General features: G+C 38.9%; 1 protein-coding gene across 1 annotated transcript in view; it reads left to right on the plus strand.

Moving 5' to 3' along the window:
* The first annotated feature begins 1,864 nt into the window (after positions 1-1,864).
* Positions 1,865-16,588, plus strand: part of Lurap1l (leucine rich adaptor protein 1-like) — a 39,507-nt gene continuing 24,783 nt past the window's right edge. Inside the window, exons 1-2 of the mRNA XM_005388690.2 lie at positions 1,865-2,085; positions 4,027-4,144. Coding sequence (XP_005388747.2) covers positions 1,865-2,085; positions 4,027-4,144 — 339 coding nt within the window. The remainder of the gene's footprint in view (positions 2,086-4,026; positions 4,145-16,588) is intronic.

Below are 16,588 nucleotides of genomic sequence, written 5' to 3' on the forward strand. Positions count from 1 at the left end.
GCAGCAGCTGCAGCTGTTCCGAGGCCACTGTGGAGCAGATCCCCCACAGCTGGCGCTGGAAACAATGGCCCACTCGTCCTTGCTGTGCTTTTGAATAGCTGTTCCGCCCTTTTGATCCCGGAGAGCAGGTGTGCACCTCCAGCCCTCTGCCTGGGCCCGCCTTCCGCAATTATTTTCCCTGCTCTTTGCACGTGTTCGCCTAAGAGCGGGACAATGGGGCAAGGGGCAGGTCTGATAACACCCTGCTTGTTCTTCTGGATGTACTTAGACCAAGACACTGATTTACCTGACTGGAGTTCTTGGGCGAGTCACTTCGCCTCTGTAGGCTCGAGGTTAATTTTGTGCGGATGAGCTGTGTGGGAGGATTTTCTTCCTGCCTAAATCCTCTGAAGACAATGACCAAGTCAACCTCATTTTCGGCCAGTGTGAGAAGGAGACAGGTTTCCACAGTGGCCCCCGGGCACATGGGGTACGCTGAGGAGTTACTACAAAGTGACCCGGTTTCCTGGGGATTTTTTATTTTTAAGTTTCCCCACTCTTGCTATACTTGGAAGAATCCAGGAGGAAAGAAATTACAAGCATAAGGTACTCTTGGCAAATGTTTTAGTGCAAAAAGTCGGGCTCAGAGGTCGTGTCCTATGTTAGGACATTAGGATGTCACTCTAAAAATCTCTCATTGGACTTTTTTTTGGGGGGGGGGTACCGGGAATCGAACTCAGGACCTTACACTTCCCAGACAGGCAGTTAGGCCACTGGGTTATATCCCCACCCCTTCTCATTGGATCTTTAAGGCTGGCCTATGTAAGGACTTAGTTTTTGTCATAAATATCCATTTTCTTCACACTAGGAATGTTCCACATATTGAAAATGAATATATGTCAATATATTGCATTTACATATAAACATCTCTACATGTGAATATATGTGTGCGTATATATTCACGTTCTGAGTGTGCTGCAAATGATTTTACTACTATAGTTATGTTTCACTAACTATAAGTATACAAGTTATACATACATCATTCCATAAATATTAAGCATTTACTATATTCTAATATTTAACTGACTGCTGAAAATACAAAATGAAAAAGTCAAGAAGCTTGCCATTTGTTATCCATACTGTTAGGCCAGGTGTACTGAAGAACTCTATAGGATAAGGAAAAAATTTGGTCACTTTCAACGAAGAGCATCTTACAGACACAGATTTTTATTAGTGACAGTTTCAGCTGATAAAAGTCTATTTCTCCAAACTAGATCTTGCCATTTATAATCAACAAGCTAATAATTTTTTAAAAACCATAACAACAGCACCCACAGACTGCAAAATTGACTGCTCATCATATTTTCTATGTGAAGCCTCAGTTCTACACATTAAGAATAATTTATGCCAGGGCAGAGTTTTTTCCCTCTAACTTCACACTCCAACGAAGATTTCCACGGAGCAAGTGTTCAGCTCTGGCTCTGGGCGGTCAGAAGCAAGGGCTGGAAGCACCGCCCCCTGCCAGAGGCCGCTTCACCCTGCCTTACGTAACTCTTGTGGATGATCAGAATCCCAGCGTTAGCACAACTGCAGAGCAACAGATCGGTTCTGAGCCTGCCCTCAGAACTCTTTCCTAAGAAGCACCTCAGCTATGCACAAAGCTGTTTCTCGGCCCCCGGGAAAGGAGCCCCTTTTCCTATCAGAATGGTGATAAAAACCAAGGACGCGGTAGAGTACACTTCCAGGGAGAAAGCCTCAACACTGAGGGCTGAGGACTCACCACTGACTTCACCGTTACCTCTCACCTCCTTTCACTGTCTTCCTGGATGTTTTCCCCAGTTCTTGTCTGTAAGTGTTACGGTCGCTCTTCTTGGAGATCTGTGAGATGCGTTATACAGCAGGCAAGTTGGGAAAGAGATTGAAGAGTGAGGAGAAACCGCCAGGGCCCGACTTCTCACCGGTGAAACCTTATGGCCACTCAAATGGCATCATCTGTAAGGAAAGGGAAGTATTAGAAAACGACAGCTGTACGCAGGGCAGTCTTCGACATGTTTTAGGATGGAACAGATTTTGCCCTTGTGAAGATTTTTTTCCCTTTATTTTGGAGTAAGGAAATTTGACAGTATGATAAACAAATACAGAGATACACACAGGAAATGTATTGTGAAATTGTGCCTGTCATGCAGCCTGCCCAGGAGTTGCTCAGTTCACAGAGGATTTTACTGTCTATCATATCATGTGACCTGAAGGTTAGACTGGGTAAAAGGGGAGTTTTGTCAGTGTTGTCGAGTGAGATCATTGTTGACTCAGAAGGTGCTTAAGAGAGCAACAAACATCACGCAGCCAGTGAGATGACAGAATCACGACTTGAACTCCTGTCATCGGACTCTGTACGCTCTGCTTTTTTTTCCATCCCAGTGCCTGTTCCAGTAATTGATCTTTGAAATACAGTGTCGCTCTTACACATGCACGATAGTTCACTGATCTGTGGAGCGGTCCAGGAGCCATAAACATAAGCCCTCGAGGACTGCTGGATTCAGCAATGGTTTCATCCAGACTTGTGAAAATTCTTCCTAAGAATGGCGCTTTATTGATAATTAAATGCTGCCAGAAGTTTTAAAACATCTCATCATATAGAAAATCTTTTCCCAATAAATATAAATAAGCTCCATCAAAACCTGCCTGAGAGTTTAGTAATAAATATTGTATCTTCCTTACAAGCATTCAGAAGGTTTTGGTGTTATTTCAGCATGCCTGTATCATAGTTCTAGTTTGAGGGTGAAGTTATTTTGATCAATTACTCTGGAAGAAGTTGGAAATACATAAGATAGGGATGAGTATCACTAAAGACCTGGACGTTGAAATTAAAAGGCTCCCGAATGCATCATCCCAAGTCCGCCTTCCTAGACAATTTCCATTCAGAAAATCAAAGTACAGTTTGGAATGGAAAGTGTGCTGCCTACAGTACCACATTGTGAATTCCATCGAGTTCTATGTTATCTAGTGACGATTTGCCAATCTTCGGATACTGAAACGCCAGTATGAAAATTGGCTCAAAAATACTGTTCCGTATTTTGGGCCATGGTGTATACAACAGCAGAGAAATCAGAAGCATAAGAAATATCAAGTTAGTTATTTATCTCTTCTTACCATTAAAGTAGTCGAGTACAATACCTCACCTGGTTACTCATCTTCTATTTTAACAGTTTTCTCAGCAACAACTAGAATTAGACACACAAATGCACATTTATGATGAACAAATGTGTAAATGATAGCAGAATGCAAATCAATGCTTAAAATTTTTTGAAAATGGCAAATTTACATTTGATTTTTATCGACACTTTCTCTGGTTGACCTGTTGCCTTTTCCCCATTTTAAGTGGCTTGCTTGCTTGCTTTTGTAAGGGAAAGAAGAAAAAAAAAATCATTTAAAATTCTCTAAAACAAGTTAATAATTCCGTTAAATTAACTTCGCAGTTGCTTTGTGCATGCTGTAGTGTAGGTTAGGAGATTTTTATCATTCAGATACCTTTAGGTAGAAGCTTGAAAATGGAAGGCATCTTCCTTGATGAGTTCCGGAAAGATAGCTGGAAAGATAATATGAGAATCTTATTTGGGCAGAGAAAGATTACAAACTACCATCTCAGCAGGTTCCTGATGTCTTGTGGAGATCAGATCCAAGCTTTGATACAGACATAGCTGAGGAGATAACTAGCAGAAATGTGCCTTGTGCAAGAAATTAAAAGTGCTGGTAATTATGCAAAATAAGGTCTTAATACTGGGGATAAAGACATCAAGGGAATGAGGAAATGGAATTCCTAACAGTGGCTTCTCTTGTCTTTTTGCCCATAAAATGTTAATAAATTTACTTAATCTAGTAAATAAGTCTTGTTGAAACATATTTCCATAATCAGTGGCTCACAGATTGGCCGTGGAGGAGACACAGGCAGTAATGTCATTCTGACGGAAAGTCATAATTTAGAAGACTTACACATAACGTGAAAACAGTGACACTTCTCAAAATTGATGAGCTTCTCCCTGTGTCTAGGAATGCAGTTTGGAACATGTGGTCCACACGCAAAGAGCTATTTCTGACAAAAAAATTTATCTTCCCTTCAGGGTACACAAGCAAGTCATACTACCAAGTCAAGGAGATTGTGTACCAGGTGGGAATCTTTGAATTGAAGAAGCTGATTTCTGTGATAACCTAAAAATGTATATTCACCTTCTATTGTAGCGGTGTCGTGTACGTTCTGTTGTATGGATGAGTCAGTCGAAATTGAGTTAAAACACTACTTCTTAAACTGGGATTCTGGCAGATGTCTCTAAGGCCCTGACTTTGTCTTCCTTTCAAAGCTATTCTTTCCCTACTCAAACGGCAGCCGTTTGGTTTGGTTTAGTTTGGCTTGAAATCTTCAATTTCAGGGAAGTCTAGAGTAGGTCAGGGTACAAACTAATAGGGCTCTACTTTTATTTATTTATTTATTTATTTATTGGTCTTTTTGAGACAGGGTCTCGCTATGCAGTTCAGGCTGCCCTTGAGCTCACTTTGTAACCCAGGCTGGTCTCGAACTCACAACGATCCTCCTGCCTCAGCCTCCCGAGTGCTGGGATTACAGGCGTGCACCACCATGCCCAGCTAATAGGGCTCCACTGATTGCCAGGATCACGCTTCTGTGGAGATTTTCAGCTTATCTCCCAGGGCAGAAGGGCCTGGCTAGCTCTCAGAGGCCGTCACACCGATCTTCACTGACCAGTGTGTGGCATTAGGGGAGTCCTGCTACCTCGCTGGGAACTGGGCTTTCCTATAACAAGGGGTAGAAGCATCTCTATTAAGGCAGTGTAAAAATTCAATAAAATATTATAACAAAACCGCTATTATGTAAGCTTTTTAAAATAGTAAGGAAAGGGCAGTATAGGGCATTATTTAATGACAGGGCTCTTCTTTAGATCATAGGCAAGTAGGTCTAGATGGTCAGTGTGCTTTAGGATTAATGAGTCTAGGCTCCTCTCCTCCCAGACCGACTGCTGCAGCACCCTTCGGTCCTAAGATCGTTGGACCAAGTTTCTATGCAAAACCAAAAAAGAAATACGTGCAACCTTTCCCAGAAGAAGTACAGCTGGAAATTTTGATCTTAGCATTTACTATACACATCCAGTGTCCTAAGCATGCTGTTGATTATATAGTAGCAAATATTAAATTGTAGAACTTCATGTCTTGTAGTTCAATAGGTCTAAGGAATGGAGATGATTGTCTCTTTACTTGTAGTGAGTCTTTACCATATATAATTCTGTTAGTTAAATATTGTGTACTTTATTATCCTGTTGGAACTTTAAAGTCTCAGTTCTAGAATATGTTGGCTTTCATGCTGACACCCAGAATTAAATATAGCTATCTGCTCTTTTTCTGGAATTTCAAAATGTGAAGCATGTTATACCATATCCTTTTTTGCTGTAAGCCCTCCGAAGAAGAATAAGTGCTCAATACAGACCCTGGTTTTGGGAATACCCAAGATGTGAATGATCGTACCCCAAACTACCTTTATCTCAACAGTCTCCCCCTTTCATTTCGCTGTTGTCACTGAGATCTCCTTGACCTTGTCCTGCCACTCAAGAGCTGCTTGCGGAGAGGACTCCCAGACCGGTTACTTGAACGCTCAGAGCTCAGCAGGGAAGCTCACTAGTGTTCATGTGGCAGGAGTTTCAAGAGCTTTCCATTTTTGTTCCTTAAGAGGTTGCCTAGGATAAAATTGGAGCCTTAGGTAACTTGCTAGAAAGAACAAGAAGCTGGGAATCCTCACATCATCTTTTGTTTATTTGAACATTTTTCAAATTACTGTTCTAACAGGACCTTAATTATCCTGTTTTCCTGCAGTGATACTTGTTGTCTAGCACTGTTTTGACTTTCCAGATGTGCACTGTTTATAAACCAAGTTTATAGAATTCACAAAGGAAAACAAGGCCATTTTCAGACATATTTCATCAGTCTTGATCTTAGACTTCAAAATAAAATAATAATTTTTTTTTTTGTCTCTTTGAGGCAGGGTCTTGCTATGCATTTCAGGCTGGCCTTGAGATCACTTTGTAGCCCAGGCTGGTCTCGAACTCACCACAGTCCTCCTGCCTCAGCCTCCTGAGTGCTGGGATTACAGGTGTGCGCCACCATGGCAATAATTCATTTACAAAGGGGCAAAATTTTGTACTGGATTTTACATAGGGTTCTGTCTTATGTTCACTTTACAAATAAAGAAACTGGCTGATGGAGGTTAGGCTACTTGACAAAGTCAGGAAAAGAGGAAGACAGGATTGCCAGGCATTCACTCGGAAGTGAGCCCCTGTGAGCCTGGCTGCAGGCTGGATCCAAATTGCTCCCAAACCCCTCCCCCATCGTCTTATGCAGTGTGATGTGCACATTTATGGTGAAGGGACGTTTCTACAGTAATTTCACCACATCTCTGTTCAATATATCTTTTTGTGTTCTTCTAAAAATATTATTTCTTCCTTAAAAGTTAAGTACCTGCTTTCTCATTGTAAAGCTTCAAAAATAAAGACAATGCAATAAAGAGCAAAACAAAAGTTCCGCTTCACCTGGCGCTGTACTTCGCAGCTGACACTGTTCCCCAAAGGAAACTGCTGCCTCGTTTTGGGGTGAACCCTCTCACGGCTCATTCCGTGCCTTTGCTTGCATATCTGTGCACACACACAGCTCCATAGCGCTGGGGTGTTTGGATTTCATTTTCTCCATTCTATATAAATTTACTAAATTATCTGGCGTTTTTGAATGATTGCAATATGCCAGAAAGTGTTCTAAACAAAGTAAAATTGTTGGTATATTAATATCCACCTCAGTAAACTCATAAAAAATTTAAAACTAACATCCCAAACTGAGCTCAGTCTGTTACATCGGGGTTATCACCAGTGAAGACTATCCTTGTAAGTGTCCCTGGTGTTTCGGCAAAAGACGTTTACAAGTAACTGGACTTCTACACTAACTGCTTGTTTTTCTGCCCACCAAACAAAGCTTGAAAACAAAATTGGAAGGAAGTAGCTCCTTAATGCTATAGTTTGTCTTTCAAGATTACTCTATTGAGAAACTCACCTGGAATTCCCTCGCTGAGTATTTAATCATAAAATAATTTTCTCATGATGTGAAGCTTCTTTTAGTTTTTCTTGCTAATTTCTTAAAAAGTTGAATTATCATTAAAATGATGCCAACTCTTGCTAAAACGTGCAAACTGTATAAAGTGATCTTTTATGAGAAATAAAAGTTTCCCTAGTGATAACTACTGAATAGATGCGAACGTATCTGGTTTTTCCTATTGTTTTAGCTTTACAGTCATTATACATCTATAGATTAAAGAGAGAGTCTTAGGAGCTCATGTTTCAGCTATTTTTCTAGGTTCAACAAATTATCTTCCATTGATTCTTTTGTTTTTATTATGTATTATATATACACACATGCTGCTTCTGAGCACAGCTTAGTGGTTTAACTTTGGGTTGATTATTGGTGAAAGGAAAGAAGTAAGGGAGGGAAGAAGGAAAGAAGGAAAAAAGGAAGAAAAGGGAGGGAAGGAGGAAGGAAGGGAAGGAGAGAGAGAGAGAGAGGGAGAGACAAAAACAGCATTTGGTCTCTTTTTTCTTGTAAACTTTGCAGCTGATAAGCCAGAGCCAGCATACAGAAATCTCTAGAATGCCTTCTACTGGAAAAGACGAGATGAGTGCCTTCCCCATGTTTTCCCTTCTTTTACTTCTGTTTCGTAGCAAGGCTGTGGCAGTATGTAAAATAACTTGTTTTCCTGCACACACTCATCTGAGGCACTAAATCTAGTACTGAGCATCTCCGCACAGAAGTAGCCTCTGGCATAACTAGTGTCCAAGTAAGAACTGACCACTTCGACCCTGGGACGGTCTCTCTGCAGAATGAGTTAATAACCAATAGAGCCTTCAAGATTTTAGTCATCGCGGCTGAACCAAGCCATGGATAGATTTACTGGAAGAAGGTAAGAGAGTGGAAAAGTATTCTCAAATATTTGTGAAAGATGCTATCATTCCTTCTTAGCATGACCACCTTCTGCTTCCTACCTGAAGAAATTTGAATATAACTGAATAGGACTCAGGTAAACGCTCCTATAGGTTTTTAGAGAGAAAATTAATCCTTGCCAACGTCAGAAAAGTATAAATAAATCACAGATAAAGCCCTTTGATAAGATTAGACAGCAAACATGGATGAGTCAGAAACCATATTCTAGTTTTCTGCCATTTCATTTAACAGTTTATAAAATTTTATTGCAAAAAATAATGCATAGGAGCCACCAGGTATAACTGAATTTTATCGTTTAGATCAGTAGTTTTAGTCATACCATAAACTGAATGAGTAATCGGCAGACTAAACGCTAAACACTGATGGAATCTTTCTACAATTAAAGTATATTGCTGCGTCTAAGATACATAGACGACTGCAGGGCTGACGCCTTCTACAGAATAGAAGTCTGACAAGTCTTCCCTTTCCTGTTATATCAGATGTTAGCTTCTACTTTCCATCGTGGTTGGTAATATTGCCCAGTCTTCTTTTTTATTTTTCCTGTCTTTTTGAGACAGGGTCTCGCTATGCAGTTCAGGCTTGCTTTGAGCCCAGTTTGTAGCGCAGGCTGGTTTCGAACTTCCAGCAATCCTCCTGCCTCAGCCTCCCGAGTGCTGGGATTACAAGTGTGCACCCGGCATTGCCCACTCATTTTCTCGTACAATATAATCACCTTGAGGGCGGCAGCTATGGCTCTTCAATACTGGTGTTTTCATAATGCCTGGCCATATATTTGGGGACTTAGTGTATGTATAATGTGTGAACTAAAATACACTGCAGTCCTGCCTCCAGTTTTTGTGTTTGGAAAGCACTACCAACATTTCTCTTTCTGGAGTGAGGCAGAGAACTCAAGGCTTCTTTGCCTCCCAACATCCAAGCCCTGGCAGTTGGAACTTGGATTCCTGGGTGCAGAAACTCTCACACACCTTCTGCTGTCTGTCACTGTGCCAGTTGACTTCAGACATAAAATAACATTTGTGCTTGCTTAGAAGTGGCATAAGGAGAACTCCTTTTTGGGTGCAGGACCTTCTCTGTCTTGCCAGTCTTAGGGACCACTGTGCCCAGGGGTGTTAGCGGAGCACGGAAATGAAAGGCCATTGTCTTTCTTCACTCATAAGTGCATACAAATGTGCTTAGGTGTCGTCATCTTCTTTCCACACTCCTGAGTGAGACTCTGAGCTGTCACATAAAAGGAGTTGGCGTCATGGTGTTCTCTGTAGGTCTTGGCTGAAGGCAAACCATTCAATTTGGCAGCCAGACTTACCAGTGGCGTGGCGTTAGAGCGTGAATTCCCCGTCTGTCCTTGGCATAGCCCTCAGTAGAAAACGGGAAACTGAGGAGTGCCGTGTGACCTGGGGCACATGACAGCCGAGAGGCCTGCAGCAGTTGTGAAGTGTGTGTCCAGCACCACAGGGCGAGTGTTCAGATGGATGAGCTGAGTGCATAGACGGGGAGGAATGGGTTTCCGGAGCCTTCCCTGTAGGGTCTGAAATTGGGAGGAGTTTAAAGAATCGACCCATTCTTATTTCACTTTGAAATTAGATTAGACAGATTAAAAATAGCTATGAAGTATTCTACTAAGTGAACCAGCTGCTCTATGTGGATGTTTCTCTTGGATTTTAGTGTCCCTACGTGAAAGTTTTAGAACCCTTGCTTCACCAAAGGCATCAGTCTCAGCGCCTTCCTTAGTACATGGGGTTTCAGTGTTTGGAATTTCAGTCTTTCTCACTTATATCATCCACAGGAGAAATTCCAACGATAAGACAGATTTTGAAAATGGTTTCTTTGGAAATAATTTTAGATTTCACATAAAAGTTGCAGAAACAAGATCAAAAATCACTATACACCTCTCACCTAGATTCCCTAAATGTTGACATTGAACATTTGCCCTTCTCAGTCTTCCCCACCCTCTCCCTGACTCTCTGCACCCTTTCCGAACACACACACACACACACACACACATACACTCTTCAGCTTTCTTAAGAAATGGAGCATGAGATCACTTTGTCTTTAAATCCCTCAGTGAGCACGTACATAAAACAGTAACAGTTTGTGGGGCATAAATGTTTTGTTCACGCCCCCTGTGTGCGTTATTACAAAACTTATGACACAACTGACTTACATCACTTTTTCCTGCTCCCTTCAGACCTGTCCTAAGAACATTTTTCAACAGTACTGCCAGTGGCTGTCACACGGAAACCTACCTGGGGATCCTCCAGTCAGTTGTTCTAAGTGGATCTTCTTGAAAACAGTAAAGGCAATTAGAAGAACAAGCTCTCAACTTCTCATCTTCTTCTTGACTTAATGTTGGAAATTCTCTTCTTACTAAGCTGCCTTGTCATCTAGAACCTCTGATACATATGAAAGTATAAAATAAAAACTGGAAGATTTTTGTCTCATGTGCAGTGTTCTATAAATATAACTTAATTATTGGATGAAGTGATGACCATATTATCTTATAATATTTTAAGCAAAGCAAGTATTCTGAGAACCAGAGAAATACGTAGGAGAAATAATTTGTGTACTGTTTTGTCTTAAAAGGACTTCTCATGGGAATCATAATTTTGCATTAGACATATTTTGCGTAGTATATAAAGTACTTGCATTTACTGTGTATCTTCTTCCCTTGGTCCTGAAGTTATAAGATTACAATTAGAAAATGAATATACCATTTGAATGAATGGAGCATATATTTAAATATATTTGTAGCGTATGTGTGTTAAAATATAGTATTTACCCTACAAGGGTGTCTGTTCATAGTAGCCCTCTGCTTGATACTCTATTTGCTTCACCAAGAGAGTAATGAATCAAGCTATACTATCACTATTACTATGATCCACATGAAATTTCATTTTAAAAATTTAAACAGATTTCTTTGGGGAATTACATTTAATAAGAAGATCCATATATTAAATCAACTCTTGAAAATTATCTTCTTGTTTTTCTTTAATTTGGCTATGATTAATGCTTACTGGGAACTATGACAGAGATATTTCCTGACAACCCTACAAAATAGTATAATTTTTATATTTCTGCTTCTTAACTTTGAGTTTATTGGGCTGGGGATATAGCTCAGCAGCACAAGTGCCTGCATGGCAAATGCAAAGTCCGGAGTTTGATTCCCAGTACCAGAAAACAAACAAAAAACTGAGTTTATTACTTCACTTTAAAAATTTGCTTTTATTTTGCTTTGTAATGCAGTACTTGTTGCAATTAATCCTTAATGTGGAAATGCCAGGATGAACATGTAAGAAGGAAGTCAGGGTAAATAAAAAATTTACAGTCTTCTCTGTATATGTGTTTTCATCCATAGGATAAAATGAACTAGAATATTAAAAAGACTGTTTTGGTAGACATTGGACCTATGCTGATCAATCCGGATTGTGTGCTGTTTTAATAGAGGCCAAACATAAATAAGGACTTAAAAGTAGATCATAAAATTTTTCTCACTCTGTCTCTTTCCCAATCCTCCAATTATCATCTTTCAGTGTCTTGGAATATTATAAATTGATCACCACATCAACCAGTATGCAGTATGCTTCAGGGTAAACTCTTACTATGGGGAAATGAAATTTGGATCTTCCACCACAAAGCCTAATGGAAAGTAGAACTATTTTCTTATATGTTTGTATTGATAGGATTTAGGTCAGTGGTGGCGAACCTATGGCCTCTCTGTTGGCACTTGAGCCAGGGTGCCCCCGCATCGCCCCAGCAGCCAGGCATCAGATATTCAGGTTTAATTGCAGGGTTAGCACTTTGTGATAAATAAGTGGGTTTTGGGTTGCAGATTAGGCACTTGGTCTCTAAAACGTTTTCCATCACTGACTTAGGTTATCACTTAGGCTGACACTCTTTCTTTCCCATGACCAAAACCTTGTAGAGTTAGACTGCTGTATGTCCTGTGTTTCCTGCTAGCCATTTTTGACTAGTTTAATTACTTCATGAGAGAATTAGAATTACTTCTAATTGCCCCCCTGTCCAAAGATATTATAATTTACATTTACAAGTTGGACTATAACAGAGTAATTTCATGTATGTTGGGAAACTTAGTGAATCAATTATTTCACTTGGATGAAGTAGAAATTTTATGAATTCATGCATGATAATAATGACAAGAATTTTTAGATGAACCTAGTGACTTGTGCAGTGGGAAGCCTGTTCAGATGATATTCTTTGCACTAATGGTACAAAGAAATCTCTGAATGGTGCTTTACTTAGCAACAAACATGGAAATCAAACATGCATTGAAGAGTGGCACCTGCATAAAATGGACCTATGCAAACATCTGGATTTACTTAATAAATAATATGACTTCAGCGCATGGGTGTTGGTAGTCAATAAATAAGAAGACTGATCCCACAAATTGTTGCTGCTGTCCATGTTAGGTGTTCTTAAATTATCACACCACAACCATCTCACTTTATTGACATTAATTATCAAGTGGGTTGAAATGATTCCTGTAGAGTCTGTAACACTCTTTAATTCAAAATTACTAACCATTAATTAAGCCTCCCAAGGAGCAATAAAATGCTTACCTTGCTGGAAATGGAGATTCAGAGATTGAGAGATTTCACAGGTGATAATGAGGAAGTTAGCCTTCCCGCTTGGCAAGCTGGTTGTTCCAGGTGTCCAATACAAATAGAGGAAATGCATTTCCATTTACACTTTAATTCTAAAAGACCCAGCATTCCTGGGAATGCTCAACAATTTCATAATTGTTACTGGACCATTTTTGTTTGCATTCATTCTTAAGACAGATTGATTCTATTTGGATTTCACCCAAGTCTTAGGGAGGAATGTACGAGTACATTTTTTTAAACATCATTGAGTTGATTTTGTGTCAAGATCAAATAACTTGAAAACTGTATCTTCTACATGAAAATTCTCCAATGCCCTTTTGTAAACAGAATTTGAAGCTGTAGAAGTATGCTGGCTCTCTTGAGCACAAACAAAACGAGTTAAATATATATGCTGAAAATGTCAGATTGATTTAAACACTTGGAAATGAATCTAAAAAGAACTTCCTTGCCATCTCTATGACCGTACATATGAAATTAATTTTCTCCAGCCAAATACCTTGTTTAAGTACTGATGACACATATCTACAGTATATGTACATACTGTCATATATTCATTTCCTGTTGGAACATAAAGACAGAAGGAAACTCAGCTGCACACGATTTAGCTATGTAAATATCTGTCATAAACAATGTTTCTCCTCTCTACTTCCAGAAAACTTTCTGTAATCAGCATCAGGTGCATATAACACACAATGCTTTGTTTTTTGTTGTTTATTTTTCTTTTTGAGACAGGGTCTCACTGTGCAGTTCAGGCTGGCCTTGAGCTTACTTTGTAGCCCAGGCTGGTCTCGAACTCACAATGATCCTCCTGCCTCAGCCTCCTGAGTGCTGGGATTATGGGCGTGCTCCACCACACCTGGCAACACACATTGGTAAGCATCAGCAATATCCAATTCCTGTGATAAGCCCAGGAAGAATACAAACAAAGCTGAAGAAAAAGATTTCAGGTTATTTATAAATGGATCGGTTATGCAAGTCATGAGGTTTTATTACCAAAACAATTTAACCATTTTAGCATTGAAAATTCTGGTTTAATCTCAACAGTCAAATGATATGTAGTAAAATTAACTTTGACAACAAAGAAATTATTTCATAACCATGCCCATCCACGCTATGTGAGGCTGTGGCCAGGAGCTGGTCATAATGCATTTTTCTTTACAACCTGAGCCCCATCTCAGTTAGGCGGCCTTGTCTTTTCCCTGTTAACATTTGTGTGAGCTTTTCCTTTTGCCTGAGTCTTTATTCCTTACCCATTCCTACCTTCCATGTTTCTCGCAGTTAACGCTAACTTGTTATCCTTCAGGTCAAGCCCCTGATTAGCTTTGGTTTATGTTTTTTGTTTTTACTTTTTTATATCCCGCAGAAGAGAGTGTAAGTCCTCTCATAGCAAGAATCCTATCCAATTTATTTCATCTCTAGAATTTAATAAAGCATAAAACCACAGTGTTGAAGGGCTAAGTGAATGGGACATAAATTCATTTTCTAGATTAGCCCCTTGAGGAAGTACCTAGAGAGAAGAGTTAACAGGTGACTAGACAGAAAGTTAATGTGCTCAAACAGCTGGAGCAGAGTTGGTGGTGATAAGCAAGAAAAGCCTAGTGATTGCTATAAACAGAATGGTTATGTTGGAGTTAATGCAAATAAGATTACAAATAAGATAAACATAGTGGGGAATGAGGAAAGTTTGAATATAGCTTCATGGTTACTGAGGAACAATGGTAGCTGTTGTCTGAGGGAAATTATATCGGGAAAGTTGTGCTGTGTTTTGGCATCTTTTTTCCCTTATAATCCTGTTCTTGCGAACCAAACAATTTCCATATGTTTCATATTACAGAATCCTTAAAACATGTTGTACTTTTGAACTAGTCATAGACACAAAAACATAGTTGATTACTGAGGAATGAAAATATTCAGCGAAACAAAAAAATGACACAAATATTTTTGGAACAGGAATAGAAGGAATATGAACATTAAACTTGTACAAGACATAAATTTTTCAGAAAAATGCTTATTTCTTTCATCTGAGATGTAATTCCACTATTAAGATGGATTTTATGATTCCAAAATATGATCTCAGTAAATTAAAGTTGCCTTTATTACTATGTTGAAGTTTCCTAAAAAATAAATTTTAATGTTTTAATTATCTAAGTGACATTTACCCATGATTTCCTATTTATGAAATTCCATGCTTATGATTGATTTATTTCATAATTAAAGAGTTTTCCAATTAAAATATATTGTGTATTCCTGATAAAGACTTGAAAAAGTACACAAAATATAAGGGAAAAGGGAACAGAAGCTGTGAATACATTGACTAAACCCCATTATTGTTAACTTTTTATTTGATTTCAGTGTTTTTCTTCAGCAAATTTTTTTTTGTCGTTTTGAGACAGGGTCTCACTATACAGTACAAGCTGGCCTTGAGCTCACTTTGTAGCCCAGGCTGGCCTTGAACTCACAGCAGTCTTCCTGCCTCAGCCTCCCAAGTGCTGGGATTACAGGTGTGTGCCACCACGCCCGACCTTGTTTGGCAATTTTATTTTGAAGTATTGAAGTTATAATTCAAAACATACCTGTTTTTGTTTAGAGCCTATTCCTCTGGTAGAAACTGTATTGTATACCTTCACCTTTATGGTTCTCTTAAACTTAAGTTGTATTGCTTGAAAAATATTGTTTTATATGTATTTCCTCAATATTGGATATTTAAGAAATTTCTCAAATTTTGTTGTGATGAGGATCTTTTTCACATTTAAATTTATTTTTATAATAATTCCTAGGCTAAAAAAAAAAAGTCACTCCTAATATGACACAAATTTCTAATGCATGAGTTATTTTCCTTTCATCAGATTAAATATTTTAGTAATTCTAAAAAATAGTGAAAGTGTGCTGCATTTTCTAAGCTCTTGCACTGAGGTTAAGCAGGTGGGTTTCGGAACCAGGAAGCCTCATAAGTTTCTAGCAGTATAACTTTCTCTGAATTACAGTTGAAGACAGTAATATTTACTCTTTGGGGGTTTATGAAGGATAGGTTAAACGAAATATATGAAAGTATTTGTCTAATGTCTGGTAATAAAGCTTATTTAGAGCTAACTATGATTGGTTTTGCTATTATAATCACTAGGATTGTTAATTGTCACTATGGAAGTTAACCTGGGTTGGTTAAAAATTTTACGTGGTATAACAAAATGACAGTAAGAAAAGAGAACAGCATCCCTTATTGATACAAAAGCCTCCACTCCCTCTGCAGTGCCTCACTACCAAAACTGCCTATTGTGCCGTGAAAGGGGAGACTTTACTGGAAATGTACTTATTTTCTAGAATTCAGCACATCATCAACTGCTCCTTACCCTCCTTCCTGAGGAATGAATTCTAGTAACTGCAAAACCAGCAGAGAAGGATTCTGCTCCTGTTATTGCAGGATGGCGCTGGGAATCACATTCTGAATATTCTATAAAAGCAGCACATACACAATGTTAGGAAAGATTAATATGTCTTATTTGTTTGTACAAATTATATTTCTGAATCATGATAGGGACTGAAGAAGGAAAAGCAACCTGTTTCACTAATTTGGAGAAGTCCAGTTGCAGTACAGATTGTATTTCTTAAAAAAACATCCAGCAGGATTTTGATTAGTCAAAAATTATCTTATTATGCTCTAGTCATAGTTTATTCAAAAGCTTGAGCTTTTATTGTAGTAAGTTGCTTTTTTTTCCTGTGTTATAATTTATGAAAAGTTCTTGGGTTTTGTTTTAATTCAGCCAGTTCTATATGGATTTTGTGTAAGAGTTATATATTTACCTTATTAGACAAACATCAAATCAAATCGACAAAGCCTTATTTTAAAAACTCATAAAATGGGTATGCCTATTTGCCAGCACTCAGGAGGCTGAGGCACGAGAATTGTTGTGAGTTCCAGGCCAGCCTGTGCCCCAAAGGGGTTCAAGACCAGC

This window comes from Chinchilla lanigera, unplaced genomic scaffold, assembly GCF_000276665.1.
Source record: "Chinchilla lanigera isolate Chin_1 unplaced genomic scaffold, ChiLan1.0 scaffold00033, whole genome shotgun sequence".
NCBI lineage: Eukaryota > Metazoa > Chordata > Mammalia > Rodentia > Chinchillidae > Chinchilla > Chinchilla lanigera.